The 25,631-nt window shown below is 42.6% G+C and overlaps 1 protein-coding gene across 1 annotated transcript; it reads right to left on the bottom strand.

The window, feature by feature from the left end:
* Positions 1-261: 261 nt before the first annotated feature.
* Positions 262-24,464, bottom strand: EHHADH (enoyl-CoA hydratase and 3-hydroxyacyl CoA dehydrogenase). Its single transcript, XM_081910415.1, has 7 exons — positions 24,184-24,464; positions 16,975-17,078; positions 14,113-14,288; positions 13,636-13,747; positions 12,704-12,808; positions 6,847-7,188; positions 262-2,913 (listed from the first exon to the last, which is right to left on the bottom strand). Exons 1-7 carry the CDS (start codon positions 24,255-24,257, stop codon positions 1,643-1,645), a joined length of 2,184 nt encoding a protein of 727 aa, XP_081766541.1. The 5' UTR covers positions 24,258-24,464; the 3' UTR covers positions 262-1,642.
* Positions 24,465-25,631: the final 1,167 nt, after the last annotated feature.

Below are 25,631 nucleotides of genomic sequence, written 5' to 3'. Positions count from 1 at the left end.
GCTGAGCCCAGAAGGCACATCATGGTGCTGCAGCTATGATGTATGGAAGGTGAGAGGCAGGGGAGCAGCAAATTTTGGCCTCGCACCAGGAGCCGCTGAAATTTCAAAGACCCAAGTTCGCCCCTAGTGTGATTTGCCAAATGAGGCAGCCTGGTGGGCCAAATTTGACCAGTGGGCTGGCGATTCCCAACCCCAGTTTTAGGTGCTTTGTGATACTAGTTTTGAGTGTGAGATCAGGAAAGGACACTGTAGAAAGGCACATGTGATTAATTAAAATAGCTTTATTTAGGGAGAAAATTCATTGCTGAATCTTGGTGATTTTACTTTTGATTTCCTGGATTTCAGAAATAATTAGTCTGAGAAGAAAAGTTTGGACAATCTTATGGCCTCAGCACTGTAATTCAGACTCAGAGGTTGGCTTGGCACTCTTGGAAGCCCTTTTTGCTGGCACCATTGGTGCTTATGGAATCCCTGAGATACATTATTTCCAGCAGGCCCTAAAATCAATGTTCCTGAAGGCACTTATTCTGTACTTGCTGATACAGAAATTCCAAATTATGTAAGAGAAACAGACTGAGGAATTTGGAGATCACACAGGTTTGAAAAGGAGAGGAGACACTGATTTAGAAAAGGCAGACAGCAAGAACAAGGCACTTGTTTACGCTAGACTGAAGAGCATTTGAAGCATCAATTGCTGAGATTCATTGGTCACCATCAATGTGTAAGAAGGTGGAACTGAGCCTTCCAAGGCTGAGAGTTCTGTTCCTCAGCCACATTTCTCATTAGCAGTGTTTACCCACTTCACTGCATTTCATCTCTGAAATGGTCTTTTTTACTTAGCACACATCAATTGTGGAAGAGCAAAGGTCAGAATGATAGCTATCAGAAGCAGGTGAAATTGAGATGCCCTCCTCTGAATTTATTTGGAACTATCTCCTGCCAGGCAGCGGGGCTTTGCATCAGCTCTTCCCTTCAGGAGAAGCCAGCGCAAAGCCCCACTACACCACCAGGTGTGTGTGTGTGAATCTCCACCTCTGCCCAGTGGCAAAGCTGGATGGAGGAACGCTTCTCCTTTTGTCGACTTGGCGGGGGGGAGGCCTTCCACAGAGCTTTGGCATCAGTCCCTCTTTGCCCCAGAGTCCAGGGAGACCAGCAGCAAAGCTGGGCGGCAGAATGGGGGTAACACCCCTTGAGGGGGTGGGCACCTGAAGTAGCTGCCTCACCCAGCCTCATGGGCAGGTCGACTTTAAATGTAGTTAACAAAGAACTGAAGGAAAAAACAGTGGGTGCAGAAAGTCACATACACTGTATTTTTCAAGCTCTGTGCCTCCCCCCTCAGTTGTCCTTCCCTTTCTGAGCTGTTACGCCAGGGTCCATGATGATCTCATGGAGAGGCTGAGTAGCTTCATTAGACATGAAAGTATTGTTTTCAAGTGAGACCCTCAGGCACAATTTCAAGAAGGTATGATAAAAAGCACGCTGCAAGCAGAATCTTTCACTCACATAGGCAGGATACATAGATGTGTACATTGTATTAGAATCAGAAGAGACACTGACAGTGTTCTACAATGCGCTGTGTTTTAGTCTGGACTGGAAGAGTCAAAAATATTGGAATGGGAAAACCAGACTGCTTGCAGTGCAATTACAACTTGCTGTTCTGAGTTCCTACAAGTGATGACCAATCTTTCAAAGGAGGGCTGCCCAAGGCTACAAGCTTCTGCAGAAAGGCACTGGGCTGTAGTTTGGGTATGTCAGGATTAGCCTCAGCATACTTCTGCAATTTTGCCAGAACTGTAGGCAACCCTACCTCAGAAGCATAGAACATGGGACCACCCCTATGTCTGGGCCAGCCGTAGCCATTGATGTAGATGGTATCAATAGCTTCTGGACAAGAAGCTATTCCATCAGATAATATCCGGAAACCCTCATTGGCAAGGGAATATAGGCAGCGTTCCAGGATCTCATCTTGGCTAATGGTGCGTACTGAAATACCATGAGCATTTCTGTACTCAGCAAGAAAACTATGAAGCCACGGATCTGACTTTGCTACCCTTCCCCCGGGTTGATCATACTGGTACCAACCCTTCCCAGTTTTCTGGCCGTATCTCCCCTTCTCACACAGAATATCAGGGAGTGGGCTGTATCGTCTGCCATCTCGTTGACGAGGAGGTGTGCCAAGAGGCAGGCTGGGTCCAGTAAGGCCTTGCCCTTTCCTAGATCTCCAGCCCACATCAAGCCCAGCAAGGTCTGAAACACGGAAGGGACCCATTTTGAAACCAAATTCCCCCAGAGCTTTGTCTACTTCCTCTGGAGTACTGCCCTCTTCCAAGAGGAAGTATGTTTGCTCAGTGTAAGAATTCAGCATTCGGTTCCCAACAAAACCAAAACAGTTCCCTACAACAACCCCAATTTTGCCCATAGCTTTGCCAACTCTCATGGCTGTGGCAATGGCATTGGGAGATGTTCGCTGACCATGGATTACCTCTAGTAGCTTCATTCTATTAGCTGGTGAGAAGAAGTGGGTGCCAATTACTTGCTGAGGGCGGTTTGTGACAGAAGCAATCTCATCAATATCAAGGCAAGAGGTGTTCGTGCACAGAAGGGCCTCAGGTTTGCAGACTGCTGATAACTTCTGGAAGATTTCCTTCTTCAGAGCCATATCCTCATATACAGCCTCAATAACCATATCTACATCCTTCAGTGCACCAAAATCCAGTGTGAACTGAGGCAAACCAGGCATAGAGGCAGCCAGTGTTTGGCCATTCTGTTGCATTCTTAAAGCTTCCCGTTCTAAAAGAGCTGTGATAGTTCCTCTAGCCAGCTCCAAATGCTTTTTATCCTGTTCAAGAGCCACTACAGGAATTTTAGCCTTGACCAGAGATGCCACGATGCCTTGTCCCATTGTCCCTAAACCTTGTGATAAAAAGGGCAGGGAGAGAAAGGAGAAGGAATAATTAGAAATGTTCTACAGAGAGGAGCTTATTAGGCAATCTTTTAACTTACAAAATAGGCACATAAATTGAGAGGGAAACCATTGAGAAGATCCACATTTGAATTAACATTACCATCCTGAAAAGAAACTACTGCAAGGCTGAAGATGGAAAGCAACGTTAATGTCTGTGCAAGTGAGTTGGGATTATGCATTTCATAGGGGAGTCTGTTCAATAGCTACTAGAAATTGCACTCTCCTCCTTTTCTTCCTCTATGCATGAGTGGAGGAGATAAGCTATGTAGCAATTCATATTTGCTGTCTTGCCAAACTCCAGCAAACTATATTTTTACACAAATCATAGTTATTAGGTTTGGACAAAATGGCTGCAAATCCCCACTAGATACTTCTAGTCTCCTCCACCTATAGAAAGAAGAAGATGAGGGAATGTGCAAGCCTAAGGCTCTTGGATGCTTGTGTTCATAATACAAATTATGGTGTACCATCATATCAGAATGCAGCCAAGATAAAGTTGTAGCAGAATAAGAATTCCTCACAATCAAGTGACCTTTTTTGTCTGATTAACTATCTTTTCTGTCATGAAGTGTGCTGGTTACCTTCTTGCATGTGGAGCATGCTTTCAAAACCTATTGATCTTCATTTATTCTAGAAAGGCTGCATCAAATTGCTATTAGTCAATGTTCCCCAAAAGCCTTCTGCTCAAAGCTTTATGGAGCCTTACACATGGTGCTTCCTCAGTGACACAGCTATCTAGGCTGGCCTGCTATATGCTCAATACATTCTAGTTTCAGCCCACTGATTTTATATTTGGACAGCTACTCAATCTGTGTTCTGGGACAGCTACCTGATGAGGATCAGATCAAAATCCCTTTGTATTGCAGGGGCCAAAGATCAGAATGAGGAAACTTTGTAATAAACAATATTTAGAACCAGCTGTCAATGTCTGAGGCTTGCTAAAAGGGTCAAAACTATGTGACTAAGACTTTTGCTGTACAGTGATTTAATTATTTTAAAAACTCATGGCCCATATTATCAAGTCTATGAATGTGACTTGTTTTAGCTGGAGAAAGAAACACAAACCACAGGGATTAAAAAATTAATCTAAAGCAGCTTTATGAAGAATAGCTGAAATTATGCTGTCAGTAAAACAAGATCAATTCCTAGTAATGCGGGTCAAACAAGGTAGCAATTTGGCTCAGTCTTCCAGTATACTATGGGATGAAAAATAGCTGAATAAAGAGTTTACAAGATCAGAGACACAATTAAAAGAAAAGCTGGAACATGTTTGTCTCTATTTAAATGTTTCCTACTACTTCTGGAAATCCTTTCCCCCTCTAAGTCATCTTACGTAGTTGATCTGACCTCAGTTCCCACTGTAGTTATTTTCTAGTTGTATGGTTGATTTCCAGCTGGAACCCTGTATGCATGGGGCCTGTATACTTCCCCATATGGGGCACACAACAGCTTTTTTTGGGGGGGGAGCTCATTTGGGAAATTGTTTTTTAAAAACTCTGCCGCCCACTGCTGTGGACCAAATCTGAATAATAGTGATATCTATAGGTACGATTCCACCTTATTTAAACACACACACACACACACACACAAGATATTGTTTATGAATCTCTCCAAATTTGGCTGTTAGTGGGGAAGGATGAAAAATGTCTTTATACGCAGAAGAACCTTAGCTTCAGAAGAATCTGAGAAAACCAGTTCTAATTAATGCAGAAGATTAATGGAGATTCAAATGGCAGGGCCCAACACTGGCTCTTTAAAGAGAGCCTTAGGTCTAATAGTGAAGCCCAGACTCAAATGAAGCACTACCCATTGCAATGAAGAGAAGACTGGGATCACATTCAAGTTTTGCAGGGGCAGGGGAGGCGGTGTTATATATATTGCAACCACCACAGAAAAGTGTCGTTACCTTCATTTCGATAATGCTATCCTTACACCCTGCTTCTGTATATTACAGCAAAAGAGGACCAAATCAATTTATTAGGTAGCTGAGCACCAGATATGCTCAAGCAGCAGTCAGTCATGCAAAATTCATCCTACACTGCCTTAAAAGCATTTCAGATTCAGTTTGCTCGAAGCAGCGAAGCAAGTTTGTAGCAACGCACAGTGACCCATGTATAATGATGGAAAACTTGTTACAGAAAATTCAGTAGGCTTAAAATGCATTGAAACATATTCAGATTGTAAATGTCCAATTAAAGTGCTGGTTTATTTCAAAGTTCTTTGTAGTCTCTGAAGAATATGCAAATAAGGTGCCAACATGAGGAACAGATGTTGGTAGATGCTAGTGTTTCTACTACATATTCTCTAGATTAATATTAGCTTGGAGTAAGAGCCTCCTCTGGGCAAGCTATTCTTGCTCCATTCCATTCCAATGATAATTCAGAATTAATATTTCTGTTTTGACCTGTATCTGTATTTCCATAACAGACATATCCATTTTGCATATCTGTCACTTGTCTAGCAGCAAACCTGTCATTTATGATTTCCCATGAAACTCAAAATGGAGACTGTTCCCACCAAAGCCCATGTGGTAATGCAGATCAGGTCGACACACATTTACGTCTGCATACTGAACAATAAACCACATCCCTCCCACATGTGCTGAGCTTCAGGCTCCATGCTGCTTAACATGAATGTCAGTTCTCCAGTGGATGAGTTCATAGCAACTTGAGAGTTCAGGCTTGTTGGCAGATGTAACTGACGACATAGAGATTTTTGCTCTAAAGGGGTATGACTCATGCAGAGAATGTTAATTAAGATTGCAAAATGGAAGAAGCAAAGGGGCATATGAAGCCACAGTCCTCAAGGCTACCTCGTGCTGAGGTGAGCTTGCAGAGAGCTCAGGTTGCACCCACTGCAGCAAAGCACATCCTGTATCTAATAACTGGGGAGGGAGGGAGGGAGGGAGGGAGGGAGGGAGGGAGGGAGGGAGGGATGAGATAGCTGGCAGTCTCTTAAAAATCAAAGGGGCATTGCTGAGGGCTGGGCTACTTAGAGAGCTGTCTCCCACTGAGTATACCGATCAATATGCAGAACAGCAAAGGACTGTTGAGAGATCTGTGCAGTGCATCAAAGAGCTTTATTTCAGCTGCCTGTATAAAAAATTAATGAAGGCATTATTGGGGGGGGGGTGAGAGAAATAGGAGACGGCAAAATGGGAAGAGTGGCTCGCTACAATGAGATGAAAGCTTCTTAAAAGGTACTTGTCAACAAAACATATTGGGATGAATACATCCTCAAATGATTAAGTACTTTTCAGTAAACAGCCTCTGTGCAAGGGAAAAGCAGTCTTTGAAACCCAAGCCTGACAGCCCCTTTTTCTTGCTGAACTTTTACCCATGGTGGCCAGAAGCAAAGGAGCGTCTATGGGCTGTGTAGGTGTAGGTGCACCTTCTGTCACCTCTAAATGACACCTGACAAAAATACCTTCTGCATCTGTTGCAGAAGACCTACTTTCAAAGATCACATTCCAAACACAAGAATCTCATAGAGTCAATACATTATTATCACACCGGCTGAGCAAAACAATCTCCCTCTACTTAACTTATCACAGAAGAGGAAGGGATAATGTGTCATTGGTTTCCTTTTCTCCCCCTGTATTGGGAGATTTACAAAAAGGCATCTCAAGTTGTCCAGAATTAGAGGTGGCAACCTTAAGTAGAAGCAAGGCAACGAGATTCAAAGGAAGGCTGAGCTCCAGGATCTTTAAACAGAGATGCAGCTACTGAGAAGGGAAGCCAGGACTGAAGAGGTGATACACCAATTTTGGATCTCCTGCATGCAAATTAGGTGACGCTTAAGAATGAATAGGAACTTTACAAGTGCTACTGAGAACAAGATATCAATAAATGAGCTTAACTCATGGAATCCTATAGTCTTACCTATCACAGCTGCTCTCCGGACTGGCTGAGGGACTGCAGTTTTCCAAGATGCTCCACTGGGCAATGCCCACTTCTCCACCAACCTTTGTGCAAAGAAGGCATATTGCAGTGCCTTAGCCTGTCCTGAAGTCAAGAGGAACATGAACAGCTCCCTTTCTCTGCGAATTCCTTCTGCAAATGGCAGGTACACAGAGGCTTTTACAGCATGGAAACACATTTCTGGCGAGAGGCACCCATTGGCCTGCTTCTTCACCTTCACAAAAGCTGCATCAAGAACGGCTTCCATGTTGGGTAGCTTAGGAGTTTCTTTTTGGCAGAGCCTGCGAGGGCCCAACGGCTGTCCTGTAGGGACGGAGAAATCAAGATGACAAAACTAGTCAGTCCATATCTTTTCCTGATAAACTAAAATTAATTTCTTGTCCGTCTGCAGGTGAAACACAGTCTCACAACGCAGCTCTCTTGACATAGCCCTGTAGGTAGGAGTGGATCCGCTGTAAAATAGTGCCAATCCCACAGAGTTGGTCCAGGAGGTAAAAGTTAGAAGTAAAGGACCCTGAACAATTAACTCCAGTTGAATTTGACTATGGGGTGTGGCCCTCAACTCCACTTTCAGGCTAAGGGAGCTGGTGTTTGTCCACAGACAGCTTTCCGGGTCATGTGGCCAGCATGACTAAACTGCACAGAACACCGTGACAGAAGCCAGAATGCACAAAACTGCTGTTTACCTTCTCGCTGCTGCAGTACCTGTTTATCTACTTGCACTGGTATGCTTTCGAACTGCTAGGTTGGCAGGAGCTGGGACAGAGCAATGGGAGCTCACCCCGTCACACAGATTTGAACTGCTAACCTTACAAGGATTCCATAGTCAATGGAATCAAAAGCTGTTGACAGATTGAGAAGCAGAAGCAGAGCCATATTCTCCATGTCCTGCTCTCAACATAGGATACATCAGGGTGACCAAGATTGTTTTGGTCCTAAAACTGTGCCTGACCCAGACTGAAATGAATCCAGATAAGTATTTTTAAAGTGGGTTTACTTGTAAACACTAAGTTCAATGGAACTTACAACTTAGAGTATTTAATATTTATTTACACTTTTTAAAAAAGTGTAAAAAGGCATATTCTAACCCTTATGCTTGCAGAGAGGAATTTCAAAACCTCACTGCAGTAAAGAATTTAAGCATCCTACATTTTCCAAAAGTATATTAAAAACGGAGGCAATCTAAATTGAGCCATATTAAATATTTTCATCTCCCCTGAAATCTGACCTAATAAATACACAGCATTTTAAATTCCAATCACAATCCTAGATCACATATTTTGAGTGTTCTACAAAACATCAGTCTCTGAAACACCCTGCATGTTTCTTTCTTCTTTTGTTTAGGAGATAGAGGTGGGAGAAAATAATGTCATGGTTGTTGATAATAATGAGGATGATCTCTTTGTAGTTCATGTTACTGTCAATATAGAAAAAGCCAAGATAATATACATTGTATTATTTATGGGACATAACTCTCTCAAACCTTTACAAAAAGAAAGGTGAGAAAATATATCCAGGTATTTCAGTGTACCACCTTCTGGTACAAGGACTTCAACCGCTTATATCAAAAGGCTCATTTACAACATGCAAACACCTGGTTATTTAGGATTCCCTGTAAAGGCAGGGCAATCCATAGGGAAACTGAGTCCCTGGAAGCAGAAGAAAGTGAGAACACAAGTATGGCCAGGAAGTGCCATATATCATCTGGTCCCTTGAAGAAAAGTACTTGTCTGGACTTGCCTAATTTGATGCAGAGAGATTCCTGTTGTGGTGGTGTTGGCAAAAGATTAAAAAACACACACACAGTTGAGTGTTTCTAGTGGGATTTCTCCTGCTTCAAGTTCAGTACATCTATTCTATAATATAGAATTGTTCCTTTCCCAAGTGGTCCCTTCCATCCATAGCCATACCTGCCCCTTACCTGATATCATGTATAGGGTAGGTGGGCATGGTTTGTGAGAAACAGCCTCACGGGCCAAACTGGGACCAGTGCCTGCAGTCCAGATGTTTCCCTCCCCTGTTTTACGCCATATTGTATCTATTACATATCAATGTTCAGGAGGTAATCCTCTCAAAGTGACAGTCTACCACTTACTTTAAATTCCACAGATACCACAACCTATACTTGTCCCTACCTGCCATAGGTGACCATCTGGACCATCTGTGGACTGTAGGTAGTGAAATATGCGCTATAGGAGTGCATCTGAGCCCCACCCCAAACCCGATGCAAACACACTCTTTGTCAGCAATTACTGATCTTTTCCAATTGATTCTTAAGAGGAGATGAGGAGGTCTTTGGTTTTTTGGAAGGAGACCCACCCAGACCAGAGCTGGAGGCTCACCTCCCCCAAACTCTGCTTGAAACGCCATTGAAAAATTATGGCAACATAATTACAGTAAGGTCTGCTTTGCAGGAAACCTTCCTCAGACATACAAATTACTGGGCACTGAAACTCTCCGAACTTTGTTGTGTCATGGGTAGAATTACCAACAGCTAAATGGTAATTATTATTATTATTTTTACATTTGTGCCCCATCTTTCCTTCAAAAAGCCTAGTATTAAAAGGCAGCCACTGTTCAGACTTCATCTGAACAATGGCACAGTAGCTGCCTCCATGAACACAAAGAACCATGGAACTCTGATAAATTGATGGTATTTGCTGCTGTATGCTGAAAGCAGCATTATTTTCCAGGTTTTAGTGCCATCAGGTGGACAAAGTGAATAGTGTGATGTTAAAAACAGCTGGTGCAAACATATTCCCCCCAAATATGTTTTCTGTTCCTTGCTCACGAGACATCTAGCTGAATTGAAAATACTCCCCCCTCCTTTTTACAGAGGTGCAAGTTGCACACCACTTGAGCAATCTGTGGAACAGGATCACAGGGAAACCCTGTGCATGTTTATTCAAAAGCAAGCCCCTTTGGTTTCAGTGGGATTTATTCCCTAGTAGGAATAGATGAATTTGTCCATTTTGGTTTCTCCTAGTTTCTCATTTTCCCACCCTTTAGCTTAGTTCACCACCTTTCTTCATCAATTCAAAAGTTAGTTAGTGGTTGGTTTTTTTAAGTCTTCATGAAAACCATCAGATTTTAGCATGGATTTCTCCTCATATGCACATCTTTGTATGCAATTTTGTCTAACGTTCACATTTTTGCAAAGCTATTTTCCCTTATATAATGAATTTTTGTATGATATTTTCCTGAATATATGCATTTGAATGCATGCTTTACCCTAGCATGTGCATTTTGGTAAACATTACTTGGCTGGAGAGCTGAATGGCAAAATGTAGAGAACTGCAGATTTTGAAGAACGTCTGTTTCAATTCACATATTGCTTCAGAAAGTGCAAAGTCAGTAGGATTGCCTTAAAATGTGAACTGAATCAAACTGCTCTCCCAGTCCCTAGTAAGTGTGCGTATAGGACAGCAGCCTCAGTGACTCAGCCAGCAGCACCCTGGAGTCACCCTGCTTGAAATGTGGACCTCTGTGCATTGGAAATGTCTCACCAACTATTGCCTTCAGAAGGGTAGTAAGAAGAAGTACGATTTTATGGGTAGCCAAATGTGGAAAGATGTAGTTGTTGAATAATTTGTTTTCTGGTGCTTAAAAACATATTAACAGCAGAATTCTATGAATATTTTAATCAGAAGTAAATGCTGCTTGCTCATTGAGAATTTCCATTCCACCTTAAGGAGCAGACGTGTGGAACTGTTGCGTGTCACATGTCTGTTTACATTCCAGCACAGCTTGCTGGGAAGTTCCATTATGTGTATTGCTGTTTGTCTCTCTGAGAAGATGAAGAGAGAGACGACATGTTTCTCTGTCCTGATTTATGATTAATAAATCTGTAGTTGTAGTATGCTTTCACAAGCCTCACGCCTATTCTGTGTGCGCAGTTCGATCTGCTGATAGTGTGCCCTGGCTTTGAAGCCCGGGTCGCTGATTTACGTTGGAGCAGAGGCCGATGGGTCTTCTCAGCGGGACGGCTGGAAGGAGATGGCCCAGCTGGGGCTAGCCAGCTGGCCTTGCGGCCCTCTGCATGTTGACAGCCTGCACAAGATGGCAGCCATTGGCTGCAATCTTATACTCTCTTACCAGGAATGACCAGCATGACAGTGCACGAGTGTTCAGCCTCCCTTCCCACAGCAGTGTTGCTGTCACTTACTGGTATCGGACAGGGCAGCAATGAGATCAGAGCTACACAAGCACACCAGTGCAGCCAATCTGGTGCTTGTGCTCTTCCAACTGTGGTAAGTGCCAGTGACACCACTTAAGCTCAGTGGGACTTACTTCTGAGTAGCGATGTATAGGATTGTGCTGCTAGTCACCTGTTGGCCATGTTATATTTGTCTTATTAAGCTTGCTTGTGTTTCGTAAAATAGGAGTTTCTTGACGGTGTGATTATTAGATCCGCTCAGTCACAAGCGTGCCTCTGTTTTAAAATTTATAACCAATTGTGTTTTCGTTACGACTGGCAGTAATGATGCTCGACTCCAAAATTATAGGCCAGCCATTTGTTGACACTGAGTCCACATAGGCACATTTTCACGAGGTATATGCACCAAGGAATGTGCTGCTCAGTGATTCAGACAGGCCTCAGGTGCTCCTGTAGGGTCCTGCTGGCGTTTGTCCTTTAACTCACTGCACAGCAGATGCCTGGATATCAACAAAGAAATAAACAGACAAATATATGGAAACTGCTTTAGCTGCAAATGGTGGAAACAGAAAGATTTAGGTTAAACTATAGAAAGAAGTTCATAACTGCAAAACCAATTTAGCAGCATAGCAGATTGTTTTGTGCAGGTTCTAGAAAGTCTTTGCTTGGAAGGCTCCCAATCTTCCTTGGGGAGTGTTTACCTCTTTTGGGAGTGGGTTTCACACACCCTCCAAAGCCTTGAGCCGTGTTTTTTGCCCTGCCAGGGGTATTGTAACTCCTATGTTTTAGCAGATCCAGGCAAAGAGCCTTGGTGGAATACAGGAGGACATTCAGTGCTGTGATGGCAAATATTACAGGACTGGGAAAGTTATGGCTCGCCGGATGGTGTTGGACTCCCAACTCCCATCAGCTTCAGCCAGCATGGCCAAGGATAATCAGGGATGATGGGAGTTGTAGTCCATCAACATCTGGAAGGCCACAGGTTCCCCACACCTGACATGAATTACTATTTTCAGACATATATTTACAACATTTATATACTACCTAACATTGAATATGTTAAAATAAAAACACAATAAACAATAAGACAATAAAGGTCCAGTAAAATTTTTCCATGATCAGCAATAAATGCGAACAACTGGAGAAACACTTCAGGGAACGCTCTTCCACCCTATGAGAACAAGGTTATATTAACTAAGGACAACCAAGGCTGCATGAATTCCTACCTTAGCCATGCGATTATTTTGAAAAAAGCAATGTTTTTGGAATCCCTTGATATCGATATTCAGAATCCTATAGCTTTATTTGAAAAACAAAAACATAAAAACAGCTCCGCCAGTCAATTGGCAGGGCATCAAGTTAACCAAGGATTTTTGTATGGACATTTATGATTTGGTAATACAGTCTTATTATTTTCCACCAACTATCCTGTGTATCAGGGCTTTGTACCATTCCAATGTTGTAACTTAGTAAGGTTACTGTCCTATGCACACTTATGTACCAGGGAAGGAGCCCCACTCAACACTTCTGAATAAACATGCATAGGATTGCTCTGCTAAATAAATATTTTCACTGATATTTGTCTATGGCTTATATTAAGGCTGGGCTTCAGGTCATGCCACATGTGTTATGCTGCTGCCCAATACAGTTAAGAACTCTTACCTACTACTCTTTCTGCTAAGTTTATGGCTGCTTCGATTGTTTTTCCTTCCACAACCCCATCTAGGATTCCCAGTTTCAGTGCTTCAGTTGCTGGCACATGTCTTCCTGGCATGAAGAAGTGGGAAGGAAGAAGAAAATGAGGAAGGCAGACAAGACAACATCAGGGTTTGCTCCAGTTGGACTGCCCCCCCTCTGCCCCTCATCTGCATAGTGTTACCTGACACCAACTGTCCTGTGGAAAGGAAGAAAGGAACAAGGGAGGCAGGCAGCGACAAGATTGGGACCTATACCACTTGGACTCCCTCACCCTGAGCCAACTTATAGCAACTGCCATGCAGGAAGGAATATCTGCAGCCAGTTCCAGTGGGTCTGGTTGTTTGTTTGTTTTAAGCATGTGGGTCTTTGTGTATCTGTTGCATTTATAAATGTTGTTAGCTACTTTGAGGACTCTAGCTAAAAAGTGGGATAGAAATATAGGGTGCAATGCAATGCCACGCTCTTCCAGTTGTTCTGTCTGCAGCTTGGCAGATGGAATCATCATTCCCTCTCCTCTCCCCATGCACTATTCTGGGGGGTTCTCCTAACCCTAACCCAGAGCCATTGGGGGGCATGGGGGAGGAGAGTCGGGAAGCCTTGTTGTGCAAGCTCAAATCCTTCCACTGATGGGACTTGTGAAGTGATTCCTAAGGGGAGTGCAACTCCACCCAAAACAGTCTGAATGTCCAATATTGTGACCTTATATACATCTTATTACTTAGAAATTTCAGGGATCGAACTTAGGACCTTATACATACATAGTGTGTGCTTGTCACGGCCATTTTCTAACATGTTACTTGCATAGATATTCATTATCTTGTAATGTCAGTATAGTTATCAAGCTGTTAATATACTTGACACCTGTATGGTTAGCATTCACATCTGGAGGAGCTTACCTGTGGTGATGATTTCAAGTGCAGCTGGTACTCCAATCAGTCTGGGAAGTCGTTGAGTCCCGCCAGCACCAGGAAGTAAGCCTATTGTGACCTCAGGTAAACCTACCCGAGCCTGGAACAAAGATTGGGTATTTGTGATGCTTGGTTAGAGAGTTACTGGGGCTTATAATATATTTTTTATTTATTTAAACAAGAACATACACTTCAATAGCACCCAAGAACAAAAAAAACCAAACAAAACTGAATGAAAACAGAGGGGGCGGGGATGTGGAGCTACCTCACTCTCATTTATCAATGATGTCATAGTCTTTAATGATAAATAGGTATCCCTTACCTGGGTTATGACTCTAAGGTCTCTGGGTGGTGTGTTGGTTGGAGGTAATATTCCAAGTTCAAACTCATGGAGAGAACATATATTAAGGAGCCTTTCCAACAAGCTGACCTATCTAAGCTGTTTTTTTTAAAAAATCATTGTACCTGCTTATTTGCAATCCTGTAATGACAGCCCAGTGCTACTTCCAGGCCTCCTCCAAAAGCCACCTCTTCAATAGCAGCCACCACTGGCTTTTCACTCTTCTCTATCAGAGAAACTACTGCTTCCAAGCTGGGCATGTCTCCTTGACCTATCCTGGGAAATCCTTTGATATCAGCACCTAAAGAAATTGAACAAAACCACGAATATATATACAATCCCTTCAAAAAAGCTATCCAGATAAACCCTTCTTCAAATTGGTAGATGACAACCAACAACAGGGCAGATTCACAGACTTCAAGAAGGGTGAAAAGTATAAAGATTCAATTTAGTGTACAAAGATTCAATTTGGTGTCCTGAAAGCATATCCTACATTTTTTGTCTTTGGGACTCTCTGCAGAACTTTGGCAATGGAGAAGCTACAAATAATGGAGAAGCCACTTGTAATTGTGGAACCACTGAAATTCCCATATTACTTTATTAGGAAAAACTTATGTATGAAAACTAGAAGAAAATAGCCTAGCTGAATCATACATAGCAGAAATCTATGCTGTTTGAAGCAAAATTTCATGGCAGAAAAACAGACTACAAAAATTGTGTTGAGATGTAATATATCTAGTGGGTAATTTATTAAGGGTGGGTACTGGCTTTGCTCCATGGAAGGTTATCTGTGGGTTTTGAGGGTTGCTTTTTGTTCACTTTCAGTCATGTCTTTCAAAGCAATGGAACTATACTTGCATAGCGGATAGTGAACCTGCTCTTGAGACATTTGTAATGCTTTTTAAGAGACAAAATCAAAGAGCTCATTCCATAAATTATATACAGACAGGTGTCAAGTCAATAAGAATTCCCACTATGGGTCTCTAGTACAGGATCTTGCATTGATCTGCTGTGCCCAATTACATTCAACATCCCTACTGACAATCAAGGAAAATTTAATCACTAGTGGAGTTAACACAAAACCAGATACAAGGGTTAGATGGTTAGCAAGTTCTAGGGTTAAGTCGATGATGCAAACAGATTCAATTAATCACAAAAGGGCCAACAAAACGTAAATTTTAACACAGGCAAAGGTAGCCATAATAAGCAAGGTCAAGATAAAGGCAGGTTAGAGCAGTGTTTTCCAAACCCGTGCAAGTGGGTCATTGGGTTTTATAAGCAAACCCAAATTAATTATTGCTTTTAATACTTAACTGGTATGATGAAACCTGTAACAGCATTTTGTTTTGTTGGCATATTATAATGCTCTGTTGTCACTTGTAACCAAATGTAGGAAAGGCTTGAGTCTTACTTTTTTATAAACACTGCTCTGGCATCTGGCGGCAGATCTAGTGAAAGTTTGCCACAAAGTGCTCATTTGGGGAGTTGTTTTGAGTGACTGTTACAGCTTTCCTCTGATGAGCACCTTTTGGCAAACCATCACTGGATCTGCTGCCAGGGTTAGTTAATAGTTTAGCCAAGGGTGATTTGAAGTTTGTTCCACCAACATTTGTCCGCTACTTTTCTGCTAAAGAAGCAGAAGTTTGAGTGAATGTGAAACCCATGTGTAACTAATCTTACAAGGTTGTCTTTGTCTGTGCAAAATGAACAACAACTCAGTGAACTGTCGTGACATGATTCTCAAAGAAAACTTTGGGGAGGTGAGGTTATCTGAATTTTGGCTTCATGTTACTCACATTACTCAATTGCTACTGAATATCCTGAGCTAGCAGATGAGGCAATACTTGTGCTATTGCTATTTGATAGTACCTATCTTTTCAAACCTAGCAGTTTGAAAGTATGTCAAAGTGCAAGTAGATAAATAGGTACTGCTCTGGCAGGAAGGTAAATGGCATTTCCGTGCACTGCTCTGGTTCGCCAAAAGCAGCTTAGTCATGCTGGCCACATGACCCACATGAGGCCGGCTCCCTTGGCCAATAAAGCGAGATGAGCGCCACAACCCCAGAGTCGGTCACGACTGGACCTAATGGTTAGGGGTCCCTTTACCTTTATCTTTGTGAGTCAGGCTATGAAGATGAAATGTGGTAGCAGGGTTATATGAGTTGGTACATAGGTGCTGGCTCCCTGGGGCCCTGGGTGCCTGAGCACCCACAAAATTCACCAAATTAAAGGGCCGAGCGCTCACATATTTCAGTGCCAGGGCCATACACGCTGCAGGCACCCACAGCCCCGGGCACCTACAGTCACAGGGCCAAGCTGGCACTCCTGAGTTGGTAAGTTGCCCACTTTGGATGGGGTCATACTTTCCTTAAACTTTTCAACAAATTCCACATTAACAGGAATGTTAAGTACACTTTTGCTTGGATACCTCAAGTTATAATTACAAAATACACGAATTTACAGTTGGAATGCCAGAAATTGATGGCTGCTGAAGACAAATGGTCCAAACTTCATGTGACAATAAACTGATGGGTCACCTTACCAAGTAAATTAGGGTTATGAGTCATCATACCAAAATATTTGGGAACCACTAGATTAGTGAATGAGAGGAAAACAATAATGTTTGATGTCACCAGAGACTATAATGAATATGAGTCTTCAGTTCTTGGAACTCTGAGAAATGGTTCTCTATTTCAGTTACAGAAAAATCACTTTATGGTCCTTTAAAAATAATGGTCTGTTAAAGGATCAATAGACATCACAAGATATAAGGAAAGGCACCCAAAACTCTACTTTCATTAGTACAGCATGGCTAGTTTAGAATAAGTATAGTGGCATTTAATTAGCCAGGATTATTTTCAGTAAATACTAAGAATACAGTTGATTCCAGGCAAATCCATGGTACCAGTGCAGAGTTGCAAAACATATTAATTTTTAACAGGAGCAGGAAAAAGGTGATACACAAGCATGAGTTCAAAGGCTCTTACCTGCGCTGAATTTCCCATTTGCTCCACAAATCACAACAGCTTTCACAGTGGGATCAGTATTTGCATGCTTCACATCTCGTTCTAAAGCCAGTAATGTTGGAGGGCTAAAGTAAAGAAAATAATCACTGAAAGTGTTAGGGGAATATCTGATTTGTTATAAAATAAATCTCTAAAACATTTTTTTTTAAATCATGTGGAATCTATTTGGGAACTCTCAATGGAGGATTCTAACCATTCTAACCTGACCTGAACTGTACAAAGATGTTATGTTGAGTCCACAGGTAAAACCTATGTGCATGTAATGTATTTCTTCAGAAATAATGGCAATTAGATGGCCAAGCCTTAGAATTGTATGCTCTTCCATGTGCCTTCCTCTAATCATAGTTTGAAGTTAACTGTAGGCCTGATCCACACATGAGCAAAAAGAGATGGACGAAGGTGATAATGACCTGAGATGGAAAAGTGATAATATTACTTCATGGTGGAGGTGTGGGATACCATTTCTGAATGCTGCTCCTATGTAAAAAAAAACCCCAAATCTTTATTGGTAAGTAAAATCTAACACCACAAGAAGTAGGCTGGGCTAGAATCGCCTGATATGCAGTGGTGTTTGTTTGCTTGTTTTAAATTGCAACCATTTTCTTATTTTGTTTACGCATGGGGACATTACAAATATGCAGCAGCAACATCTGCATTCTGAAGTTTTAAAATCCAGTCTAGTACTTCAGTATTCTACCATGTCATTCTTCTCTGTGCGTAGACTGAGGCCAGTAGTTGGTCAGTTCCGACAAAATGGTCAAAGCAGAAAAAGAAGGAAGAAGACATTGGGTATGAGGAGAAGAGAGGAGTGAGAAGGTGTGAGTGAACATGAGAATATTTGAATTTTTGTTCTCCTAGAAGCTTGATGATGAACAGCAGGCAATATACTCTAAAGAAACATGAAGTAGCTATACTGATACAGAGCTGTTTCTAGAGTATTGAGTGAAAAGGCGATTTTGCAAAGACCTCCCTTTATGGGAAAAACAGTAGCCATACAAACAACATAGGTACATAAATATGTATCCTAGACAGTGCTGTGGTTGTGCTCTGCAATGTGCAGCAGCAAAGCTGGGGGAAAACAAAGCGGCTGCAGTTTTCTCCTTGGGCACCAGCACAGAGTGGCTAAGGAAACCCAGCCAGATGGGTGGGGTATAAATAATAAAATTATTATTATTATTATTATTATTATTACACTTTCTTGTTCACAGTAAGCCATCATTTGGATTACTGTTATGTGCATACCAGGCCATTGATAAAACATGAAGCCTGAAAATATATGAACTACCTCTAGAGGGAGCTAAAATGGCAGCAAAAACTTTGAAACAAATTCAAAACTGTGGCGATTCCCCATTACTTCTTCCACCTTCGAGGCCAGCAGAAAGTCACAATTAGAAACTGAAGATGCAGTACGTAATCTTAAAGTCATTTGAAAACACCAGTTTGAACCCAGGCTGACTGATTTGTTACGTGAAAAACACTGGTGCTACAAATCTCACATCACAGTAAACATAACACACCCTACACAGAGATTATTTTATAATGATGTGCCCCAGAGTAAACGGGGAGTACCGGTAAGTGTGTTTTGCAGATAGGTATTGCACAACTTTAATTTAAAAACACTACTGCATCATGTGAACATTTCAACATATTGATATAGATAAATGAGTTTTTCCCAAGTTCAATGCTAATTTCTTTAGTTATATGTTGTGTTTTGGACACCTTCCCAATTAGAATCTCAGCTCCCTTACTGCATGTCTGTTCTTGTACTTCTGAAGCATAAAGCATGTACCTGTGTGGTTCTTTCTTGCAACATACAATGGTACCTCAGGTTAAGAACTTAATTTGTTCTGGAGGTCTGTTCTTAACCTGAAGCACCACTTTAGCTAATGGGGCCTCCTGCCGCCGCTGTGCGATTTCTGTTCTCATCCTGAAGCAAAGTTCTTAACCCGAGGTACTATTTCTGGGTTAGCGGAGTCTGTAACCTGAAGTGTCTGTAACCTGAAGTGTCTGTAACCCGAGGTACCACTGTATACAATTCCATACCATGGCTCCATGATCATTTGTGTGGGAGAATTTAAGCCGTTGTGACAAGTCAGTTTGAAACCGTAAAGCAAATCCTATAACATGGTTGGGCATTAGCAATGCCAAATTGATTTTTCAAAAAAAGTCAGGGATAATATGACTTACGGTTCCAAACATATGCACACTTAGTTAGGAATAAGCCTTAGTGCACTCAATTCGACTTACTTGCAAGCAAATATACACAGGAGAGGGCTGTTAGGCTACCATTTGTTATATTCAGCATTTCCAAATGTGGTGTGACAGAAAATATATCAGAAATGTTATATTGCAGGAATATGGAGACTGCAGGATCTACCTTGCTTGTTACTTAAATTCCAAGATCTACCAATTGGAGTCAGGTGCAAGATAGGCAGGGAGGGGAGCTCTTACACTTACTAATATGTATATTAACTTTTTGCTTTCACCAGAACAGGGGCTAAGTCCTCTCACAAAAAATATCCACCCCCCAGCTTTCTTCATTTTAATAGTCTAATATTGAGCTGTAGAGTCTTGTTGTTGTTGAACTACTGTGAGTCGGAAACCCACACAGATGATTGCCCAGAGATCTACCAACATTGGCCAGAGTTAAGGGGAGGTGCTGTATAGTTCAGTGGCAGAGCAAAAAGTCCCAAGTTCAATCCCTTGCATCTCCTGGTAGAGTTGGAAATAGATACATGCCTAAGAACCTGGAGAGACGCTGCCTGGTTGTGTTGACAATACTGAGCTAGATGGACCAATGATGTCTTATGCCTTGTATTCTTGGAGTCATTTGAACAAACTCAGTAAGATGACATTTTACATTCTCTATGGAGCTTCATCTCTGTCAATCTTTACACTGCCTGTGAAGTAAATAGTTTATAGCTAAAATACAGAAACACAGTTGTCGTCAATGCATTGTAGCTAATTATCTGTTTATGTATCATTTGTTAGGGAACTATCTTACCACTGGAAAACAAAAAGGCTAAGTCTGGGTTCCATACTGAAACTGTCTCGCTAAACATGGAATAGAAAAACAGGTTATTTACTAGCAAACAGTAACCCAGTACAGTGGCACCTCGCAAGACGGAAAACTCGCAAGACGAAATAGTTTTTCGTTTTTTGAGTTGCTTCGCAAGATGAATTTCCCTATGGGCTTGCTTCGCAAGACGAAAACGTCTTGCGAGTTTGTTTCCTTTTTCTTAAAACTGTTAATACCCAGGGAATCCGTGCTTTGCAAGACGAAAATACTCGCAGAACGAAAAAACTCGCAGAACAAATTAATTTCGTCTTGCGAGGTACCACTGTATATTATAATGTGATCATGATCCTGGCTCAACCTAATAGTATCCAAAGTCCTGAAAAACACAAGACTTTTGAGTTTACATATTAACCAGATTCTCAGCCCATGACTTTTTCCTTTTCTTTGGATGATCTTTACCATGCCAACATTACAACTTACCATTAAAAGTGGAATTTTACATAAATATTTTTTTTAAAAAAAATTAAGATGATTACTTCCTGCTTCCTGTAATGAGAAGGAAAATGTGATCCAAGGCATACTCTCCTTTGCTCCAATGTAACTTCAGGCTAGGCTACTACCTACACTATTTGGCTCATAGGTTTTGTGACATGACTGACTGTAATAGTAGTAGTAACAATAGCTGCTGGCAGTCAGCTCATTTTCAGCATGCAAATTCATCTTTATTGAACATTGTTGTTCTTGTTGTTTAGTCGTGTACATCTCTTTGTGACCCATAAGTACCCATAAACATGTGATGTGACAGGAATTCCCAGTTTTTCCTTCTGGGTGAGGTGGTGACTCCATTATAGGCCCACACAGCCCTGAAACGAAAGAAAAGCCACCTTGACAGCAGCCAACTGAAAGGCAAGATAAAATGTCCCAAATGAATGAATAAAGCTATTTGAGCTCTACAACCAAGGTTTCATGCTTTGGGACTCATGTTCTGTCAGCCCCTTTCCTAAAAATGCTACACTTCAGAGGGACCAACAGGTCCCTTCTTCTAGGGATGCATTACTGAAATTGCATTGAAAAATTCATTCAGATTTGGAAACACTTTAAGTTTCTGAATATGAATGGGTACTTGTGTTCAATAAAGATGAATTCACATGGCAATTCTGATTAGTGAAGGAGTGAATACAGAATTGTGTTCTAGCTCCTGGAAGATAATGAGCAGGCAGATGGAGACTATGTTTGTTATGCAGCTTCTCTGCACATGATGATGGTAGGATCAAAATGAGGAATGTATATGGAATAACAGTTCTATGAACCTGTGGAAGACAATATGGTGCAAAGTTGTTGGTCCACACCAGGAAGTCAGTATAGAGGACCAGGACAGGGGCCACAGACTTACATAAAGCATATTGCTAAGTCAGGCACAGATACACATCTCTGGCTATTCTGTATCTCTTTGGGTTCACTGTGAAAGAACAAACCTACTGTCATCTCAGCCCATGCACAAGCACAAAGCTGTCCTAAATTATTTTGAAACTCCAGTTTGGGAAGCCGAATTGTGCTAAATATGTTATATGCCATTTATACTTTTTAAAACATTTTGAAGATTGCTCAGCATATTATTGCCTTATACTTACTTTCTTTCTTTCTTTCTTTCTTTGGTGATCACTCGTAACAAAGTAAGATTGTCTTCCTTGAACATGGTCTTAACAGTGAGTCCGTAAGTGACTGTGGAGGCCAATTCTGGATCCACACCTCCTTCCACAGTGGGGACATAGGTTTCCAGGTGGAAGTTGATCACAGTGAGGGTTTGCTAAACATACCTTCCTCTTAGCTTTTTTATCATTTTCACCCTGAGTTCCTGCTTCTTCAAAGTCCATGACACCTTTGGTAAAGGCTGTTCTCCATTTGGAGCACTCACAGGCCAGTGTTTCCCAGTTATTAGTGATTATCCTACATATTTCAATCATCTCCTTATTGCACAGCTAGGAGAGTTTCTCTACTTGATCAACAAATGTTTGTAGGTGAAACTGTAGTTCTCAACTACAGTGGTACCTCGGGTTACAGACGCTTCAGGTTACAGACATTTCAGGTTACAGACTCCGCTAACCCAGAAATAGTACCTCGGGTTAAGAACTTTGCCTCACAATGAGAACAGAAATTGTGCAGCGGAAGCGGGAGGCTACATTAGCTAAAGTGGTATCTCAGGTTAAGAACAGTTTCAGTTTAAGAACGGACCTCCAAAACGAATTAAGTTCTTAACCCAAGATACCACTGTACTATCTATATTGCCTTCCACTTGTGGCAGTAAGGTTTCTATTGTTTACAGTCTGGGCTGGTGTGGTGCCACAGAATGTTCAGTTATTCAAGGCACACTGACCAGTTTGTAGTCCAGCTTCTGTGAGGGTAGGAAAAGTTGTTAGTTTGGCTGTGATGAAAACCTTATATGGGAAGCAGCCCTATGACATAGGAAAGGGGAGGTCAGCCAGAGGATGGATGCAGCGTAAGCAATGGACTGAGAAACAGAACCATGAAGGAAAGGTAGCCAGAAAACAAGGTTTAAATAAAAGGGTTAAGAAGACTGAGGCAAAATGAAGCTAATCAGTTCTCAGTCACAAAGCCAGGAGGCTCTGTATAATGAAAGGAGTGTTAAGGAAGTTGATAAAGAAAATAGCAAAAGGAATTTAGCTAATTCTGTAGCTTGAGAAGCAAGAATAGTGAAGACAAACAGTTGAAGGGAAGAGCCAAGAAAGAAAACAGGACATACCTTTGTAACACAAGAAAACATTTAATAAAAATAAGGAAGGAAGGAAGGAAGCAAGGAAGGGAAAACAGGACTGAGGCTGTAAACTACTGGCAGGCAGGAAAAAAAGCAAAGCTTTGGAGGGGGAGGAACTGTGGGGCAAAGCGCCAAGAGGGCATAAGTGTGGTAGGTTTAAAGTCCAGATCCTTATAGGGAGAAATCTGCCAGCTAATGATTTCTACTGTCACTGATCCCACAAGGGATAAAGGAAGGCAAAAAGAAAAAAAAGAAAAGGAGAGTGTGTGGGTGCTGATTTCCCATGCTGATTTGAACTAACTTTTGCTGCAGGCAAGAAACAGTATTTGAGAATAGGGAAATTTTTGCATTAGTCTGGAATTAAAGGCTGGAAAACAGTTGTAATTCACATGTCTCTTGTATATATGGTATCTTTTGTCTAACAGGAAATTCAGGGCTGAAACTCTGAAGCGCAGGGGGAAAGCCATAACTAATGTCCTCACGCTGCTTGCGTGTGCTTGTCAAACTTGAGAACAAAGCTAACCACCCAACTAGGGTGAAAGTATCTCTGCAGTACCAAACTAAAACATCTCCATATCATGCTGGCTTATGCACTGCTGGAAAATTAGGGTTGGCAAGCAAGAAGTTAGTTGTGGCTGTAGTCCTAGGCACAATTATTTGGAAGTAAACAAATCCGGGGACGCGGGTGGTTAAACCACAGAGCCTAGGACTTGCCAATCAGAAGGTTGGCGGTTCGAATCCACGCAACAGGGTGAGCTCCCGTTGCTCGGTCCCTGCTCCTGCCAACCTAGCAGTTCGAAAGCACATCAAAGTGCAAGTAGATAAATAGGTACTGCTCTGGCGGGAAGGTAAGCGGCGTTTCCGTGTGCTGCTCTGGTTCTCCAGAAGCAGCTTAGTCCTGCTGGCCACATGACCCAGAAGCTGTACGCCGGCTCCCTCGGCCAATAAAGCGACCCCAGAGTCCTCCGTGACTGGACCTAATGGTCAGGGATCCCTTTACCCTTTACTAAACAAATCCGAGTAAGGGTGCAAAGGCTCTGCTTACAATCCATTACACCTAAGAGGAAGCATCACCGAGTACCATGGGACTTTCTTCCATGTAAACATAAGCAGGTAGTCCAACATCCTGTTTTCACAGTGGTCAGCCTATGGGAAGCATGCAAGCAGAATCTGGGTGCGACAGCAAGCGACCCTCCGAGTCAAGCAGAAGAAGCGCATGCAGGCTCGCTCGTTGCCAGCGTATCTTTCAGGGGCCGAGCCTGCTTCGAGGGTCAAAAATGCGCTCTCTGGGGTCGAATCTGCAGACCAGCAGTTTCCACCCGCCAACCAGGAGCCCGAGAATCCCTTGGCTGGGGCGAAGTCTTCCCTTGCAAATTACCTGAGCGTGTTGAGTGGAGGATTACACAGTCGAATCACGGCCACGGCAGCCGATCCCCGCGTGTACAGAGCCATGATCTCGCGCGGACGGACCCCACGAGCCCAAGAGACGCTTCGAGCTGGATTAAGCAGCACCGAGGAGAAGGCGGCCTCTGTGGGAACCAGAAAACCCGGACTAACCAGACTCCATGACGGGCTGGGGAGGAGGCTGGCCCCGTTTGCACCCGAGGGGGAGGTTCCAGCTGGGGCACCAAATCGTGAATTCGCGCCTGCTTGGACCCACACTTGCCAGACGCCTGAAACATGGGCGGAGCCAGGATTTTTTTGTTGGGGGGGCAGAACCGACGTAATTGGTCAGTTAGTTAAGTATTTCTATTGCTTAATCCAGGGGAGGCAGCTGCCCCCTCCCCCTGCCCTCCTGACTACGCCTACGCTCTGAAATTGCTCCAATTTATACAACCGTTCACTCTCTGCTACGACAAGCAGTTTTCAGGGCGAGAATCCACAGAGGCTGCCTTCACGCATGCGTACTCAGGGCAAAATACTTGCAGCAAGTAAGAGCTGCAAGCTTGGTAGAAAAAGGGTCCCACTCAAATCAGTAGGACCAAGTTGAGAGTGAACACGCTGTAGCCCCCCGAATCAGACTAAAGGGCTATATATAGTCCAGTATTCTGTTCCCAGAGGGACCATTCAGATGCCTATAGGAAGCTGCACCATGACAGGACTGCAAAATCTCTCTCCCATTTGCCATCCCCAGCAACTAGTTTCCCGAGGCATACTGCTGCTGCCCTTAGAGGGAAACGGGTAAAAGGCGGATCCAGCTTATTTTAAACGGATCCTCATGAATTCATATGATTTTTTTTCATTCAAATTAAATAAAACTGCCATGATACTGTATTAGTCTGTAGGCAGCATCAAAAAAATCGTAAGGTATGATAGCCATCAGGACTAGCAGCCAGTCAGCAGTCTCCTACATGAATTTGTCGAGCCCACTTTTAAAGCCGCTGCCAAATCAGTGTTGACAATATTGAGCTAGATGAACGAATGGCCGCCTGTACAGGGATAATTTTAGTACTCTCACAGAGCTGCAAAACTAGATAGGAGGGGATCGCATCTTCTGCTTCACCGGGGAAAGGGAAAGGAGGAGGATCGCTCGCTTTTAGAAACGGGGAAGTCTGGCTGTGCAAGCAAATTTCATTCATTTCTTTCTCCTCCTCCTCCTCCTCCTCATGCCCACCCAAGTCACTCACATACACAGGCGCAGGGAAAGCCGCTCCGCCCACCCCGCTCTTCTTTCCCAAACAATGGATCAGCTGCTCCACAGGCAGCCGGATACCCTTGCGGGTGCATAGCAGAACAAATAATCGTTGCTTAGCGATGTCGATGAGGGGTTTCCACACCTTTTTGTTTTTGGTCCCCTTTTAAGTCCATCTCCAGCATAGTCAAGGA

This window comes from Podarcis melisellensis, assembly GCF_964234715.1.
Source record: "Podarcis melisellensis genome assembly, chromosome: 5".
In the NCBI taxonomy this organism is placed as follows: Eukaryota; Metazoa; Chordata; class Lepidosauria; order Squamata; family Lacertidae; genus Podarcis; species Podarcis melisellensis.
The sequence above is the reverse complement of the archived record's forward strand: the minus strand, read 5'-3'. Positions and strand labels throughout refer to the sequence as shown.

Bases quoted from the DNA above. Each gene is read 5' to 3' on its own strand.
- EHHADH (XM_081910415.1), bottom strand. From the start codon at position 24,257: ATGGCTCTGTACACGCGGGGATCGGCTGCCGTGGCCGTGATTCGACTG. The intron at 17,079-24,183 runs GTAATTTGCAAG...TCTTTACTTTAG, and splicing joins CCTCCACTCAACACGCTCAG to CCCTCCAACATTACTGGCTT. The intron at 14,289-16,974 runs GTAAGAGCCTTT...CAATTTCTTTAG, and splicing joins AAATGGGAAATTCAGCGCAG to GTGCTGATATCAAAGGATTT.